The sequence below is a fragment of the Anguilla rostrata genome, chromosome 3 (assembly GCF_018555375.3).
Source record: "Anguilla rostrata isolate EN2019 chromosome 3, ASM1855537v3, whole genome shotgun sequence".
Taxonomy (NCBI): domain Eukaryota; kingdom Metazoa; phylum Chordata; class Actinopteri; order Anguilliformes; family Anguillidae; genus Anguilla; species Anguilla rostrata.
In genome coordinates, this window is record NC_057935.1 from 64,835,634 (window position 1) to 64,851,268 (window position 15,635).

The 15,635-nt window shown below is 43.1% G+C and overlaps 2 protein-coding genes across 7 annotated transcripts in view; both read right to left on the reverse strand.

Annotated features, from left to right (window-relative positions):
- Positions 1 to 1,761, reverse strand: part of med12 (mediator complex subunit 12) — a 30,097-nt gene extending 28,336 nt beyond the window's left edge. For all 4 annotated transcript variants that reach the window (XM_064329340.1, XM_064329338.1, XM_064329337.1 and 1 more), the window contains exons 1-2: positions 1,586 to 1,761; positions 27 to 131 (exon numbers count right to left, since the gene is read on the reverse strand). In XM_064329340.1, coding sequence (XP_064185410.1) covers positions 27 to 131; positions 1,586 to 1,687 — 207 coding nt within the window. In that variant the 5' untranslated portion in view covers positions 1,688 to 1,761. The remainder of the gene's footprint in view (positions 1 to 26; positions 132 to 1,585) is intronic.
- A 2,138-nt stretch (positions 1,762 to 3,899) lies between these two features.
- The window catches only part of wu:fb13g09 (ATP-binding cassette sub-family C member 5), a 31,387-nt gene continuing 19,651 nt past the window's right edge, over positions 3,900 to 15,635 (reverse strand). For all 3 annotated transcript variants that reach the window (XM_064329342.1, XM_064329341.1, XM_064329343.1), the window contains 11 exons: positions 14,300 to 14,429; positions 13,697 to 13,850; positions 12,014 to 12,142; positions 11,188 to 11,374; positions 9,588 to 9,677; positions 8,965 to 9,157; positions 8,713 to 8,872; positions 7,791 to 7,869; positions 6,768 to 6,881; positions 6,099 to 6,263; positions 3,900 to 5,926 (listed from right to left, as the gene is read on the reverse strand). In XM_064329342.1, coding sequence (XP_064185412.1) covers positions 5,816 to 5,926; positions 6,099 to 6,263; positions 6,768 to 6,881; positions 7,791 to 7,869; positions 8,713 to 8,872; positions 8,965 to 9,157; positions 9,588 to 9,677; positions 11,188 to 11,374; positions 12,014 to 12,142; positions 13,697 to 13,850; positions 14,300 to 14,429 — 1,512 coding nt within the window. In that variant the 3' untranslated portion in view covers positions 3,900 to 5,815. The remainder of the gene's footprint in view (positions 5,927 to 6,098; positions 6,264 to 6,767; positions 6,882 to 7,790; positions 7,870 to 8,712; positions 8,873 to 8,964; positions 9,158 to 9,587; positions 9,678 to 11,187; positions 11,375 to 12,013; positions 12,143 to 13,696; positions 13,851 to 14,299; positions 14,430 to 15,635) is intronic.

Here is a 15,635-nt window from a genome sequence, read left to right on the forward strand (position 1 = left end):
GTTTTTTTTTTTTTTTTTGAATATACCTTTGACGGGTTGAAGTTGACATTCTTGGCACTGCCATGTTCATCTCCAGAAACTGCTGGCTGGTTATTGAATCCCTGCTTTACATTCAAAGCAGTCAATTCATCCTGCAACAGAGATAAACATAGTCTCTCGAGCACAACGGCGCATTTGACAGTAAATTGAATCAGCAAGTGAAACGGCAATGACGTGTTTCTCGCAAACTAGTTGGGATCAATTCCATTTTACAGCGATCACTGAAGGTGCTTTGGATGTCAGAAGGAAACGTCAATATGAATATTGTTGAGAAATAGGTACAAATACTCAAATTATTGCATCTAAAACAACTAGTTATGTTAAATAACAAGGCAAGAACACGCTGGATATCTGACTGACGAATGTTATATGCTCTGTTTTGGGCTGGTTAATTACAACGTCCTACATCCTGCATTAGATATAAATATCCCCGAAAAGACACCAGCTAAAAAGCTAATGCTAACACTGAAAGTGGCGATACAGCTAGCAGGCATGATCTAACGTTACACCAATGTTACCTAGCATTCGCTAGCTAACCATTCATTACCAATATCTTAATAGAGACACTTGTTTGCACAACAGTACGCAAAACGTTTATCATAGAAGCTACTTAACATGAGTTAACGTTACCCAAGAGCGCATAAAAACACAACTAGCTAGTTTCATTATAACATATTATAGCGCCGGCCTACATAATGATTCAGTCTCCAATTATCGCTAGCTTGTCAACGGAGTAACTGTTCGACATATGAGTACTGCTAGCTTGTTGCTAGCAAGATTTAAATGTCAAACGAATCATCCTATTAAAGAGGGCTGGGAACTAACTATAGCGCTATAAATCAATATAATCTTAGCGATTTAGCTATAAACATTTGCCTAATTTGCACGATTAACATATAAATGAATAACTAACGTCAGCCAACAACGTAGTCAGATACTTTTTGCCTTGTTGGCGGCGATGCAGCTGGCTAGCACGGAATCAAAACATATGAAACAATGAAAATATGTATCACTAGCCAGCAATTGGATAAGTTCTTCTTATGGTGTAGCTAGTTCGTAGCAATCTGGCTAGCGATGGCTCAAAAATGCTGTACTGTAACTGTACAACCGGCTATGAAGCTCCAGTTACCCAAATTGATTTTTTTTTTAATTAAATATTTTTAAAAGCTGCCCGAGTACAGATTAACTGTTAGCTACAAAATAAGCTAAATAATAAAATGTGTATATTTGTTTCAGTGTTTGTTTGCGGTTGGAAAAGCCTTTAAATGAGATAATGATTTTACGAGTCAAAAATTTTTTGCAGCTAGCCAGATAACGTTAACTGTGCATTCATTGTTATTGTTTGCTAACTATCAAGCCAGCTAACGTTAGCGTCCCCATAGAGCACTTGCTAGCAGTAAGCCAGCTTGCTACTAGCCAGTTAGCTAGGCCTGGAATGCATCCTCGGACTACCCGTTAAGACCCAATTTACTAGCAGCTTATACTTCAAAACAGATGTTTCTAGAAAAGTTGCTGGTTGCTTAGTGTCGATCTGAAATTTTCTCACCTCTTTTTGTTTGGGGTCTTGTGGATAAACGTCGGGAGGGCCGAGTCTCGGCCGCTTCAGTGGCCGGTGTTCGTAACTCAGGATCCCGAAAGCAGCCATCATCCCAGCGGCATCACAGCAAAGGCTTTCCCCTTTCCGCTCGAGACTCGGAAGCCGGAAGGCAGTAGGACGCAAAAGTATTCCGAAAAGACAGAAACCTATAATGGGAGATATATTTATATATTTTACTTCCGATTGTAAAATTTAAAGTTCCGGTTATAATTTAAGTTGTAAATAAAGAAAAAGTTCCGACTTTCCCTTGAAAATTAAGAATATAATCATCAACATGAAGACACCATGAATCGAAAACATGTATAATCTTATATCTTTTAACTAACAGAATATTCAAGGAATACCACCCTACTTAACACCGTTTCTTTTGAATTTCGTGTACGGAGGCGACTGTCTGGCTCGACTGTTATCTGAGATACTTTCAGGTAACAAAAACATAGATAGGTACTGTAGTTAACATTCAGACAGCAACACTCGGGAAACACTCACAAAAATTGTTTTTTAATATTTCTCTCTTTTTTTTTTTAAAGATAATTTGTTATAGCATGATGAAATTAGTAAATTAATTCAATCATAAATATTCTGGAAGACGTTGGCATACTGAAATGACCGAAATATAAAATTTGCCGAACAATTAAAAAAATGAATTACTTGCTAGTAATTATGAATGAATTACTTGCCTTTAAATGCACGATTGTCTTTTAAAAATTTTTTTAAAAAAAGTTATGTATGTCGATACATTATAGACAAAAATCTAATTTCAAGTATGAAACCTCATATCTATATGCAGGTGCATGCGTGCGCCATAATTTCCACATAACGTGAGGTTGACGAACAAACATATTGATGAAGTTTTATACGTATTGCATCGCATGTTTCATTTGAATTATAAAATAAATAGAAGCACAGGCGGATTTGAAGCCATAAACTGACTGATATACCCCATGTCAGTTGTTCAGCTGGGCCTAACAATAAAAGTAATCAGATAAATCTGGGCTTAACTGGTGCAACATCACACAAAAAAGTAAATGTAAACCCATATCAAGAAACATAATACTACCTTGCACCATGTTTTCATAGCACAAACAATTGTTTGTGCTAACAAACAATTGTTTGTGCTATGCCTAATTTAAATTTATTAAAGCAAACACAATAAACAGAATGTATTTTCTGTTCAGATATGAAATGTCTGAAACACGTATTACAGATATTTCCTATGTCTGATTGAGGCATGTTTTAATCGAGGGCTGAACTAGAAATTTCTGCACGACCTGAGCATTTTGAAGTGGACAGGAAATTACAGAATAGTGAATAGTCAAGAAAAATGTAAGATATGAGTGTAATAAAAAAGAAATATTTTTATCTGATAATGGCAATGTTTTGTGAGTAATCTGCTATTGTGTACAAATATATCAGTATATATCAGATATCAGTCTCTTTATTTCACATTAAAATCAGTACATGCAAAAGAAAATGTTTGAAAAATGTAATCTAAAGGTCGCCCATCAGAAATGTTTTTAAAATGCCCAACATGAGCCTGAATGCGGAGTGCAGTGTGTTGATAAATGGAAAACAATTGCATTGACACATAAAAGTGTGGTAAAATGTGTAGCCTTTATATATGAAGTTCTAGCATCCTCTCATCAGATTTTTCACATGGGCCTGCATGAAAAATTCTAGCATTTAAATAAGACTTTAAGACATTAAGTGGATTGCTATGTCACCATGAGGTGTTACTTTTTATATAACTGCAAATATATCCATTTAAATATTTTTCAAAAATCTAAATATATCTTTGAACTGGAGCCATTTTATTTTTATTTTTTTAAACCTTTGGTCACATTTTTTTGTAACAATCATCTGTATTTTAGTGTCAAAATGTATTCAAATATCAAGACCGTTTGTTTTCTTCCCCCAAAACCTGCTGGGAGAATTGGCTAGATTCTTGTTTCAACTGTTCTCTTTCCGCCAGAGGGCACTCTTTCCAAAGCAGCAGGTAGATTGACTCCACACTAAAGTCCTGTTTGAATTTCAAGCTTTGCAATTGCAGGAAACAACATTTTAATTAGCACCTTAATTGCTCTGGGAGTCCTTATTCATCAGCCAAGCTTGGTGGTGAGGATTTAATGTAAATGACTGTTGTTACTAAATGTGTACAAGCTTTAGTTAATCAAATATATTGTACTTGTAAATCTGGGTGTTACTGCTGAGATAAAATATGTATTAATTAACACAAAGTCAGTTGGCAGATCAAATCCAGACATATTATGTATAAAACTTTTATTGATATGAACACATTTAAGCCCATGAAACAAAGGCTTTCATAAAATAACTGTGAAACAACACCCCCACATCTTTCAACAAGGCCATCTCTGGGACAGATCTGTGCAGAACAAAAGAATACACACAGACCCAGCCACACACACACAAACGCATGCACGCACACACACACTAGCTAAGTGTATTGCTGTCCATGTTGTTTAGTTGCGATTAAGGCTGAATTTGCATGTCAGGTTTCATGCAAGGACTTTCAATTGGTGAATAATTCCAGCTTTGCTCTATTCATCATTTACAGAGAACCACAATTTTACTGACTGCAAAGTATGTCCCTGAAAATGGATTGCATAGAAAAAATGATACATAGTCTTTCAGGATCAAGTTTGAACCATTGAGCTACATTGAATTGTGCAGGTCTTGAACTAAGGCTATAAAATGCATAATCATTTTGTGAAGTGCAAATAAATAAACATTTCTAAAAAATAAAAAAAAATAAAAAAAGATGGCTACAGATGTCACATTTTTGAGTCTCAACCTAGACCTAACAAGCCTTTGCTCAAACTGATAAAATAACACCTGCCATCCCTCGATAGCGTCAGCCTGTGATTCTACCAGGGTTTACACTGGCTTACTCACGGCATTTATGGATAACCTTGTTCACCATGGCATAGGCTCTGGAATTCACTAGTGTTACAGAGAGCGAGAAGTCAAGTCCTGATTTCCAATCAAGAGAAGCAAGGACTGAATTACGCATGGTTTGGACACAACTGAGGAACTCATCAAGTATATGCTGTTAGGGAAAGAGCACCCTGGAGTTTTGCCAAATATAGACTCTACAGATAGAATTCCCAAATACGATTGATTCAACCCCATATAAATAGCATGCAATATAGGTCACTGCAGCAAAAAATACTCTCCTCATTTATAAGGCATATACATGTTTGACTAAAGATCAGAATTTTTACGAGAATGATGAAATAGAATTTCAGCCATACAGACATGTGAAGACTAATTACATTTAAAATAATATTATTGTACCATGAACTTTGAGAGCCCTCTTCGTACATTTACCACAAATGACATTTTTGAGGGTGTCAAAGAATTGGCTTTTGCAGTGCGTAGGCGATACCTTATAATAAGTTCACACACATGTGAAGTGAAAGTGCTTGACTTGAGTAGAACAGCATCATTGGTGTTTACATCAAAGTTCATCCTTTGGCTGGTTTATTTTAAGTCTTTGGTCTCTGTCTATTTACATTCAACAAAACTTCAATGAATATTTACTGGCCTTCTCAAGTCTAACATTCTCCAGACAGTGATGGAACTGATTTGTTTAATCAGCGAGGAAAAGAAAAGTTATAATTCCACAAAAATGTTACGGTTCCACCAATAAAGTGTGGGAAAAATCCCCCTATGATCATAGGTTAAATAAACAAATTGCACAAAACAGACTCCATGGGGAGTCTATGTATCATCACAAGCTTTCCAGAGTTTGAAGGAACAGGAATTTCCTGCCAATTCGGTACTTCTGCGACTCTCTGGAAAAATCTCAGTAATTGCACTGCCTCATGAACACTTGAAGGCCTGCACCTCGGGCCTCCTCCCGCAGAGGGGCTCCAGCAACACAGCAGCTAGAGCCAGTGGGAGAGCTCGATGGCTTTTACACGGGCTCCAAGTTCCTGACGGGTCTCTTGGAATGCAGTCACCGGTTTACTGGTGATCATCACGCTCTTGAGCGAACGCCTAAACAATTAGCAGCATTTAACTGTATCTTCACATCGCAAATAAAAAAAAAAAAACGTAATGCCAGATCCACCAGCAAGCACCGCAGCCTTCTGCCATTGGTCCGCGGCGATGTGGGGGCGTGGCACATGGGTGACTGTGACTCATCGGCTCCGGTCTTCAGCTGAGGTCTTTGCTGTTGACCTTCAGCAATTCTGCCGCCGCTACCATGGCGTGGAATCGGGAGTTCTCATTGGCCAGCAGGGCGGAGGGGGCGTCAAACTCCACAATCTATAAGCAGATTGAGTCAAGACACAGGACCATAAAGAAAGTTAATACTGAAGCAAGATTCATGAGCACCGTTTTCTGTTCGATGCCACCTGCTGATCTATCCCCTGAAAATTCTTCCCTTTATAACTGAAAGCAATGCGACACAGTCAGTCACACAGACGTTGAGACGTACCTCTCCTTGGTCCAGGACCATGACCCGGTTGCAGCTGAGCACGGTGTTCAGGCGATGGGCGATGATCAGGGTGGTGCAGCCGGTGAAGGACAGACGGATGGTCTCCTGAATGAGCCGGTCCGTCTCCGTGTCGATGGCCGCCGTCGCTTCATCGAGCAGCAGGATCTGAGTGATCACAGACACCTCACACTCAGACAAAATGTCTCCCGGCAACATAACAACCTGTCAAATACGTTTTCGCACTTTCGCCCAGACTCTTTAATCACCGCACTCGTCATCGTTCACACACAGAACCAGGCTGCACGCAAACAAATTATAGCTGCCCACGGGGGCTTTTTTTATAGGACTTTAAGTGAATTTTCTGTCCATTCAAGATTCAGACCATGCGGTGGCATTGTTACCACGGTCTCTTCTATAATTTCAAAAGCGTTCAAAATTCTTAACCAATATGCGACACAAAAGCGGTCTGATTTGTTTGAACAGCCCAGTCTATTCAGAGACGAGGAGCATGCGGCGCATACAAATGATCCTGTGATTAAAATGTAGTTATGCCTCTTCACCCTGTGTAAATATTAGCCCGTGGAAGAGCAGACACCGGTGCTGTTTGCTTGTGCGTGTGAAGAAGGAGAAGGAGGAGGAGGAGGAGGAGGAGGAGGAGGGTCTCCTTACTTTGCAGTGCTGAAGCAGGGCCCTGGCCACACACAGCAGCTGTCTCTCCCCCACGGAGAAGTTCTCCCCGTTCTCCGTCACCTCAGAGTCCAGCGAGTGGGGCAGCAGGCTGACCTGCGGGGGATCAGCACACACAGGGAGCTCTGGTCACAGGACTGCTTCCCAGGGCACCGACAGCTCTGTCACTTTATGGTAAATTTATTCTGCTCCAAGCAGGGTTGCCAGATTTGGGTTGCTAGATTTAGAATATAATCACACCTGGACAACATGCACAGCTGGAAGTGTAATCGCGAACAAAGCCCGGAGCTGATTGGGGGGGGGGGGGGGGTGTTACCCCCTGCAGAACTGACATCGGACCAGGGGGTCAACTGACATGCAAATTCAGTACAAACTACCATTTATTTCTCCCATCAGTTATTTGGACAGGACATTACATTTCCTGGTTGGGACCACAAACTGGACATGTACACATAATATGAAAACCCGAAATTTCGGTCAAAAACCGGGTCAACCCTATGTCCAACACATGCAATGAAAGACCCTGCAAGTGCAAGGCTATGTCATCAGGCAAAGACAGCAGACTGAGGTGGCCATACAAGAGCCCCATGTATCATGTTCATGTCTCTGACAGGAATATTCCCCATTGGCATATTTGATATATTGCAACTAGAATGCTGGCTAATTTAAATTCATGTGCAAATTACAATCAGATCATATTGGATAATCACTTTTCGCGATCAAGTTACCTAGATATATGCGATGGAAACGATCTCCCCTCGTGTCTAATGGCACATTATGAACTGCCATCTCCAGAATATGCATGATTAAACAGGCTCTGCCTGAAGACGTGGCGCCACAAATCTCATCTAGTATGCAAATGAAGTGAACGTGGCACAGCGTTGGACGTGCATGCGATGCGAGACGATGTTGGAAAAACCGCGATCATGGGGAAGCGTCTGTGGGGAAGCATTAATCAGGCGCACGCTGCCAGCCCGCCCCTTGCCCGCCGCTCTCTCCTCTCACCATGTCTTTTATGTGAGTCCTCTCCAGGGCGTTCCAAATTTCCGCCTCAGAGTGCTGGCCCCATGGGTCCAAGTTGGACCTGTTTGGGCGAAATCACGAGAACGTGAGAAAATGTGAACGCTCGACGATGCGGTCAGTCAGCCCGACTAGACCTGTGACATGCACATGACAGCACGGGATTAGTGAAGTGGTCCTTAATCCTGGTCCTGGAGAGCCGCAGGGTCTGCTGTCTGCTGTTACCTTAAATTCCACAAGTGGTTTGAACGTAAAACATGTGAGATGAGTTAACTGCAATAATCTGCTTTAATTGGTCTATTAAATGTTGAGCAACAAGAAAAACCAGCATACCCTTCAGCTTTGCAGGATCAGTACTGAGGCCTGGGCCAATTGAAAATACACACTCAAATATCAGCACAGTTTCAAACCATAAACACAAAGACTTCTGTGATGGAAGACTAACCTTTTCCACCATGGTCTAGAGGACAGATCTCTTCAGACTGCACCTTGACTAACTCTAACACTACTCCTCTGCAGGGTTACCCCCAATCTAGTATCACTATGTCTCACTTGTCTCTTGATCTTCTTCTAGTTTCGCATTGCACTTGTACTATCATCTTGATGTTGTAGCTCTTTATCATATCTCTTGTAATCATGTCTCATTTCTAGTTCATGACTTGTCATAACTTTACTGGCTTAGCCTATGCTTACCATGAGAACTGGACTGAACATGTTCGTGGCTATGAATAACTGATACTTTATGAGAATTGTACCTTATCTGACCTGTGTTCTGTAGTCGTTTCAACAAGCATCAGTACTATGTACTTATTATGTGTCGCTTTGGATAAAAGCATCTGTCAAATAGAATATAATATAAGACTGGACTCTGTGTGTTTCTGAGGGTGTTGGATGGTATGGGCAGTACCTGACTGTGCCAATGAAGAGCACAGGTTCCTGTGGGATGATTGACAGCTTGCTCCTCAGGTCCTCCAGCCCAATGTGGGCAATGTTGACACCGTCTATGGTAATGGAGCCTCCCGCCAACTCCACCAGCCTGAAGAGGGCGACGCCGAGCGAGGATTTCCCTGCAGGGAGACAGAGAAATTCACTCATAGGCTACAGCACTTCAGAACAGTGTTATTCATATAAAATGAAAAGCCATAAAAATAGCACGTACCTGAGCCAGTGCGACCCACAATGCCCACAGTTGTCTCCGCCTGGATGTCGAAGGAAAGCTTCTTGAGGACCAATGGCAAGTCTTTGCGGTATCGCATCTCCACGTCCCGGAAGCATACGTGTCCCACGTGTGGCCAGCAGGGGGCAGGAGAGGACGGGCCGGTCACGTGTCGGGGGGGCTCGCTCTCCAGGGTCTGAGAGGCGAGGGGGGGAGAAGATGTTATCCAGCACAAAACTTTATCATTCCAGTACAGACACAAGGCGTACCCCCCACCCACCCCGAGCCTTAAACGTTCAGGGACTCGTTGGTACTTGTGAGGCACATTCCACAGAACTTAGTCACGCAACCCTCTTCCTCATGCTTTGTCGAGGGCCCCGTTCGATGTGTTGTGTTGTGCTGTCTGAGTGTGCCCTAGTACGGCATGTTTTGCCCAGCCTTTACCCATGAAATGTTTACCCACAGGCTGGCATGCGCACTGTGCCACAAGCTGTATTCTTTCTGCAGTGTAAAGGAGTTTACACAGGCCCTGTCCTTGGCTCTGCCCTCTTGGCAAATTTCCCAGTATTAGCAGAGGCTCAGACACATAACCCAACCCCACCCCCCTGCTCCCCCCAACCTCTCACCTTTATGTAATGATTGATCCGCTCCACTGACGTAAAGCGAGCCTCCGTCTCGGCGAGAAGGCGCACGGTGAACTGAAACAGGCCGGTCAGCTGGACGGGAGAGACGGGAGACGATAATGAGCCCCGGCCGCACGTGGAGCCGATCGCAGACACAGCTGACGGAGCCCGGCACGATATCCAATCAGGAGCAGCGGGTAAATCCCGCAGTGAAGGGCGAGTCAAGAAAGCTCAGCTTCCGCTAATCCTGAATTACACCTCTTAGGGAGCTGCGGCACGTGTAGCATGCCTTTTCTCATGGAGGAGAGCGTTCAAAAACATGCTGCGTTCCATCATATTCTATGGTGTTTTCACCGTCGTCTTCTCCACGGACTGAACGCTTTTTTTTTATTCCTGCTGTATGACCCTACGGCTCAGCGGTATTCACTGCGAAGGACGGAAATCAATTCAGCGCTCACAGGTCAGCCCGAGCGTAGCGCAGGCTAGTCGACTGCTGCATGAGCTCACAGTTCATCAGTGGCCCCCATTAAAAATGAACTGTTCCAGGTGAACTTGGGTTAAGGGAATTCTCCATCGATTATTATTCGGATTGATCTCTCCACTGTTTGTATTCTGGTTTCATTCTCCGTTTCCAACTCTGTTGTATGCTTTTCTGAATCGGTGTGGTCTAGAGAAATCTACAAAGGGGGTTCTAGGTTGCTGCCTGTGCCTGTTTGTGAGGGACAATAAACACTGATAGCTACTGGAACACTGACCATAGCTAAGTAAAATACAAATAGAAGGCAGAAACCGTCTGTTCAACAATCATGCCTGTCCTTATCAATCTCACACTTCCCTCTGAGTGCACACACAGTAAACTCCCAGTCCCACATCACCACCTCCCTCATAAGCAACCTATTGGATTATAACTGCTTATGGAGAGAAAAACAAATTGCTGGAGGAATCTCATGTGCGGCTTACCTACTGCCTGTATATGTGGCTTTCTCTGAGTTTTGGTTACTTTCTGTTGTTTTTCATAATACATTTTCAAACGTGTTGCTATTACTGATCAGTATTCATTTAAGACCGCCGATGGAGTATCACTCTTCCACGATATCAAAATTTAAACCTTTACTCTTGGAATCCTATTTATTGTTGGCTTGCTGTGCTGATAGCAACATCTCATCACCCAAAAAAAGTGTTCTTGTAATGGATCAAAGACACAACGCACAGTACTCTTCAAAGTGGGTCTCTGCAGGTGCTTCAGGTAATTCAGGTTTTGAGGGCTGCTTCAAAGACAGATGTGTACAGAAAGCAAATGTGTTACTTTTCAGACTGTGGGGCTAAAAATGCTTTCGCACATCAAGCCCTGGAACATCTGGGTCTTTCTATATGTGTGAGTATTGTTAGATGTAGGCACTATTTCAATTGCGCATTTAGCATGTATGCATTTCTTATTTAGCATGGCTACTCATCTATTCTTGTGTATGCTTTACACCTCTGTGTAACCGGCAAAGCAAAACTATATATTCCAACAATACAGACACAATTCTTGGAAGTCTTTTGTGTTTTTTTCCCCCCCATCCTTGTGGAGAAAGAGGCAGAAGACAGGAGGTTGACGCACCTGGATGGCGTAGGAGATAGCCAGGCCGGCGTAGGCCGGGGGGATCTGGCCGTGCATGAGGACGATGAGCAGGGCCGTGGTGGTTATGAGGAAGATGCTGATCAGGTCGAGCCGCACGGCCAGCCAGCGCATACCGCAGCTGAACAGGTAGTACGAGGCCTGGTTGGTGTCCAGCAGAGCCTGGTACCTGACAAGAGCAGCACGGGACAGAGATGAATGCATTTCATAAGGCCGAATCAAACTTAAATCTTTACCCAGGGGATCTGGCCAAACACTGTGATAAGAGCCAGGCAGCCTGCTGCTACAGAGCATGTGGGGGAACAGTGTTGCCAGATGCCTGGGGCTTTATTCCCCCAAAATACTCCCCAAAATCCCTCATCTTCAAATGACTCTTATGCATGTTGCCAAGACGTTCCTCCCTTACCTAAATGTAAGATACACCATCCACGGGGTTAGTATGAGTAACCCATATTCTATTGACTCTCATTTATCTTTACTTTGAAACGCTCCCCGTTGATATTTCAAATATCATACACATAGGCGTAAAGTTCAAGGGGTCAGAAAGTAAAAGTCCTGCCATGTGTTTCTTCCATCCATGAACTCAGCCAGCTGTTTTCAGTGTTCAACTGTCACCAATTACTCCTACCTTCTGGCTGAAGAATTGTGCCAATTAGCAAATCCAAATGATTGGCACAAAATACTGGGGAGGGCTTTTATCTTCTGAACCTGGACTGAACTCTTCTCATACATTAGGGAAAATGACAGAAGTCTGGCCAAGCATGGCAGAAAAGGGGCGTGTGTTCTCCCCCCTGTCTCGCGGATTCACCTGCGCAGGAAGTCCGGCCCCCTGCCATAGGCGTGGATGGTGGAGAGGCCCTGCAGGCTGCTGGTAATGTGAGAGGTGAAAGGTGACTGTGTGATGTTTTCCAGCCGTTTCAGCTCACGGATCAGTACCCTGTCAGTAGGAAGAGGAAGTGAGAAGAGTTAAAACAGTCATCAGTAGTCCAGAATTCAGAGGTTAGCAGACTGTGCTGCAGGATTATCTCTGTCATTCAGAATATAGTCAGAAAAATGTGTGAAACCAGGTCAGCTGGACTACAGTCCCAAAAACTGCCTTACTGTGGTTATCTTAGCTCACTTTCGACCTTCCACCAAACAGGTATGGAGAACTAGATTAGTTATATCAAAACTGGCTTGAATACCTAACTGTAATGATAGCCCGTCTGTCTTACGAAGTTCAGCACTCTTGACTGAAAAACCCATGCGTATAATGCTAAATAAAAATGTGACAATTGATGAGTACATGTTCCTGTTAGATGTGTTATTTCACATTCTAAATTCCCACTAAATTTAGTTAGTTCTGAAATTAAAATTAGTTAAGAATGCTTTATTAGTCATCGTATTTGCCATTCACAGAATGTGTTGTAATTAAGAATCTGTGATGTCTTCACACATCCCTTCAAACATAAACTACACTGGAATCACAAAGCTTTGAAAGGGATACATAAAAAGAAGAGTCACAGGATGATTTGCACACATGCAAGTGGTATCTGATAAAAAATAAAAAAAATACCCAGCTAACACATTCAGCTGGTACTTTCGACAGCCTGAAGTTCTGAAGCCGAGAACAGCTATCGCATCATCTTTGTGGACTCAGTCTGTGGTGTGATCCGACAGGCGAGACGAGAACACTCGAGGGACGGTGATTGTGTTGCGTACCACCACTACCTGGCGCTGGCCCAGGCCATTCCAGGACCTCGCGTCGCATTCGGGTGCTTTTATGAGCACGCTAACACGCTAACGCTAAAACTAGCTGGGAGAAAACTCCTTTATTGACATAAGTGGGATGATTTCTACTTTTGGATGCAAAGATAGACCTGGCGGCGGACGTGAATAAGAAGTGCATCGTGAATTACTTCGTTCTCTCAGGGAATGGAAGGAGGGGGGAAAACTCTGTCCAGGAAAGGACAAGTCATTTCTCTCTAAAACCTCAACGCTGCCCACTCTCCAAAGCATGTTGGGCAGGAAAGATATTTACTTTGGATTCCTTGTTGGAATTTTGTCATGTTTTGTTATGACAATTCACAGTTTTTATGGGTTTTTGTCTTATTTTTTACATTCATTTATTATAACTCAAGTATATTGGCAAAAACCCAGAGAATTGGAAAAACTGAGATCACTGAAAAGCTTTTGGAGAATTTTCCTGTAAAACGTAATGGAAGGTGAATGTATCTCTCTGTGAATGGACTCTTTCTAACACCTCCTTATAGTTCTTGTCACCTGAACCAGACAGTTTTTTTTATTTATTTCATGTTATTCTGAAACTATTAAATTTAAACCATAACCACAACAGAAACAAGCCCTTGGCTTTATTTAGTAAATCTCTGTTTTTAATGTGCATACTTTTGCATTGATGTTAGACATTTTTCTATGGTACGTGTTTTGTTAATTATCAAAGAAATGAAAACAATGCTGGGGACAGGGGTGGAAAATTGAGCCCAGGCCTCACCTGGAGACACGGTTCACCAGGAAGAGGAAGACTCCGAGAGGCAGGATGGACAACAGGAACCACGGGAAGATGAAGGCGACCACGCCCAGGCAGAAGAACACCAGCGTCAGGTTCTGCAGGAGCATTTCCGACTGCATGGCCAGACGTACGTCCACTGAGGAAGGGCAACGAGCCAAAGTCAGAGAACGGGCCTTCTGCTTCTGACGGTAACGATCACAACAACACCGCAGATTTCACAGACGAAGCAGATCTGCATTTTTTCCATCGTGTCAACTTCCTAAAACTATTGGAGGCTTCTGGTTGGTCGCAGGAGTTTCCATCCGGTTTGCTAATATTCACGGGGGATGGCATGCTCTAAGAACTCCCATTGCCACAGTATTGTCCCTTGGCCACGCCCCCCTAATATGCATTCATAAGATAAAACAAATTGGAATGTTTTCACAAAAATAGTAGGGAGACTGAACTTTAAATGTTATGAATGATGAGCCAAGTATACAGCAGCTCTATGAAATGCATTCATACCACACCCGTCTGAGGAGAGTGAGAGAGAGAGAGAGAGGCAGGGAGGGAGGGAGGAGGGGGGGCAGGGAACGCAGGCCTTACCCTCATCCATGTCGCGGGAGAAGCGGTTGAGGATGCGGCCGAGGGGCGTGGTGTCGAAGAAGGCCATGGGGCTGTGGAGAACTTTCCGGAACAGCTTGTCGTGGAGGACTGAGGCGGCGCGGAGAGTGCACTGGCAGGAAGACAAACAAACGCAATCCTGTCATGCAGGCATGCAGACAAAAAATCCAGTCAAAATCCTGTCAGACCCAAACAAATTGCTGTCTGACATAAATCCTTGCTGGACGAGCACACAAAAGTACGTAATTAAGATACACAAACAGAGCACCGTGAAGGTCTTGTTATTGTGCCAGTAGGGGGCAGCATTTCCTCTGGGCTGAGCAGAATATCAGTGCCCCAGTATCGTGACAGGGATGCTGCACTGTAGGTTTCTTTCCAATAAATAGGCCATTACTGACAAAATAAAACACAGACTGCTCATTAAAGTGCCCACGCCCCTTATCACACATAGAAACCTAACCTTATGTTTTCCCCATTTCCCTGGTCGCATTGCCAATATGCCTCTTTAAATCTGTCACGTCCCAGTTTAACTGAAATACTCCCTTCAATTCCTAATGTATGTTGAACATTCGGGTGCAAAATGGCTGAGCACAATCAAAAGCAACTCAAAGACACACTGCTGTCAGACATTCAACCACAGTTAATAGTTAAAAGTTAATAAACAAGATATTATAGATATCTACATATCTCTACAGAAACGCAAGACATTATCACAAGACTGATTACCCTAGCACCACGGTATATTATGTACACGCAGCTAGATGCAACACATTCAGTCGGAAAGAAACGGTACATGCCCGCACGCAGACATAATGCAAACGCGCACAATGATTCGCAGCAGCACAAGGAGCACACGCAGAGCAGATTCATCTCCAGTGCATCTCCTGAGACATCAGTCACAGCGGGCTTTGCAGGGAGTGTACAGACTGAACAGCCAGCTTCTGCTTTTCTGGAGCAATACAATATATTGTGAAACGCACCGGGAACGCCACAGTTACAGCTTGTCCCAGCAGGATATGTGCGAGTCAAGCCTTTTTAACAATAGAGGCAGCAGCAGTAATTTATTAAGAACATAATAAAGGCCATTACACACTGTGCTTTTCTCTCTGTTCAGGGGTGTTAGATTTGGGTGTTTTTTTTAGCAATGTCTCTTCTATACAGTTTTCAGAGTTATCATCTGTTTAAGTCCCCACACCTCTCCTGTTTCCATCCAGGTGTTGAGTACTCCTTTTCAAACGCAAGCTCTCCCCCGAGACTTAGGTGCCGAGAGCCATTGGAAAGCAACCCTGGGTGAACAGAAATTATGATGAAGAGTCAT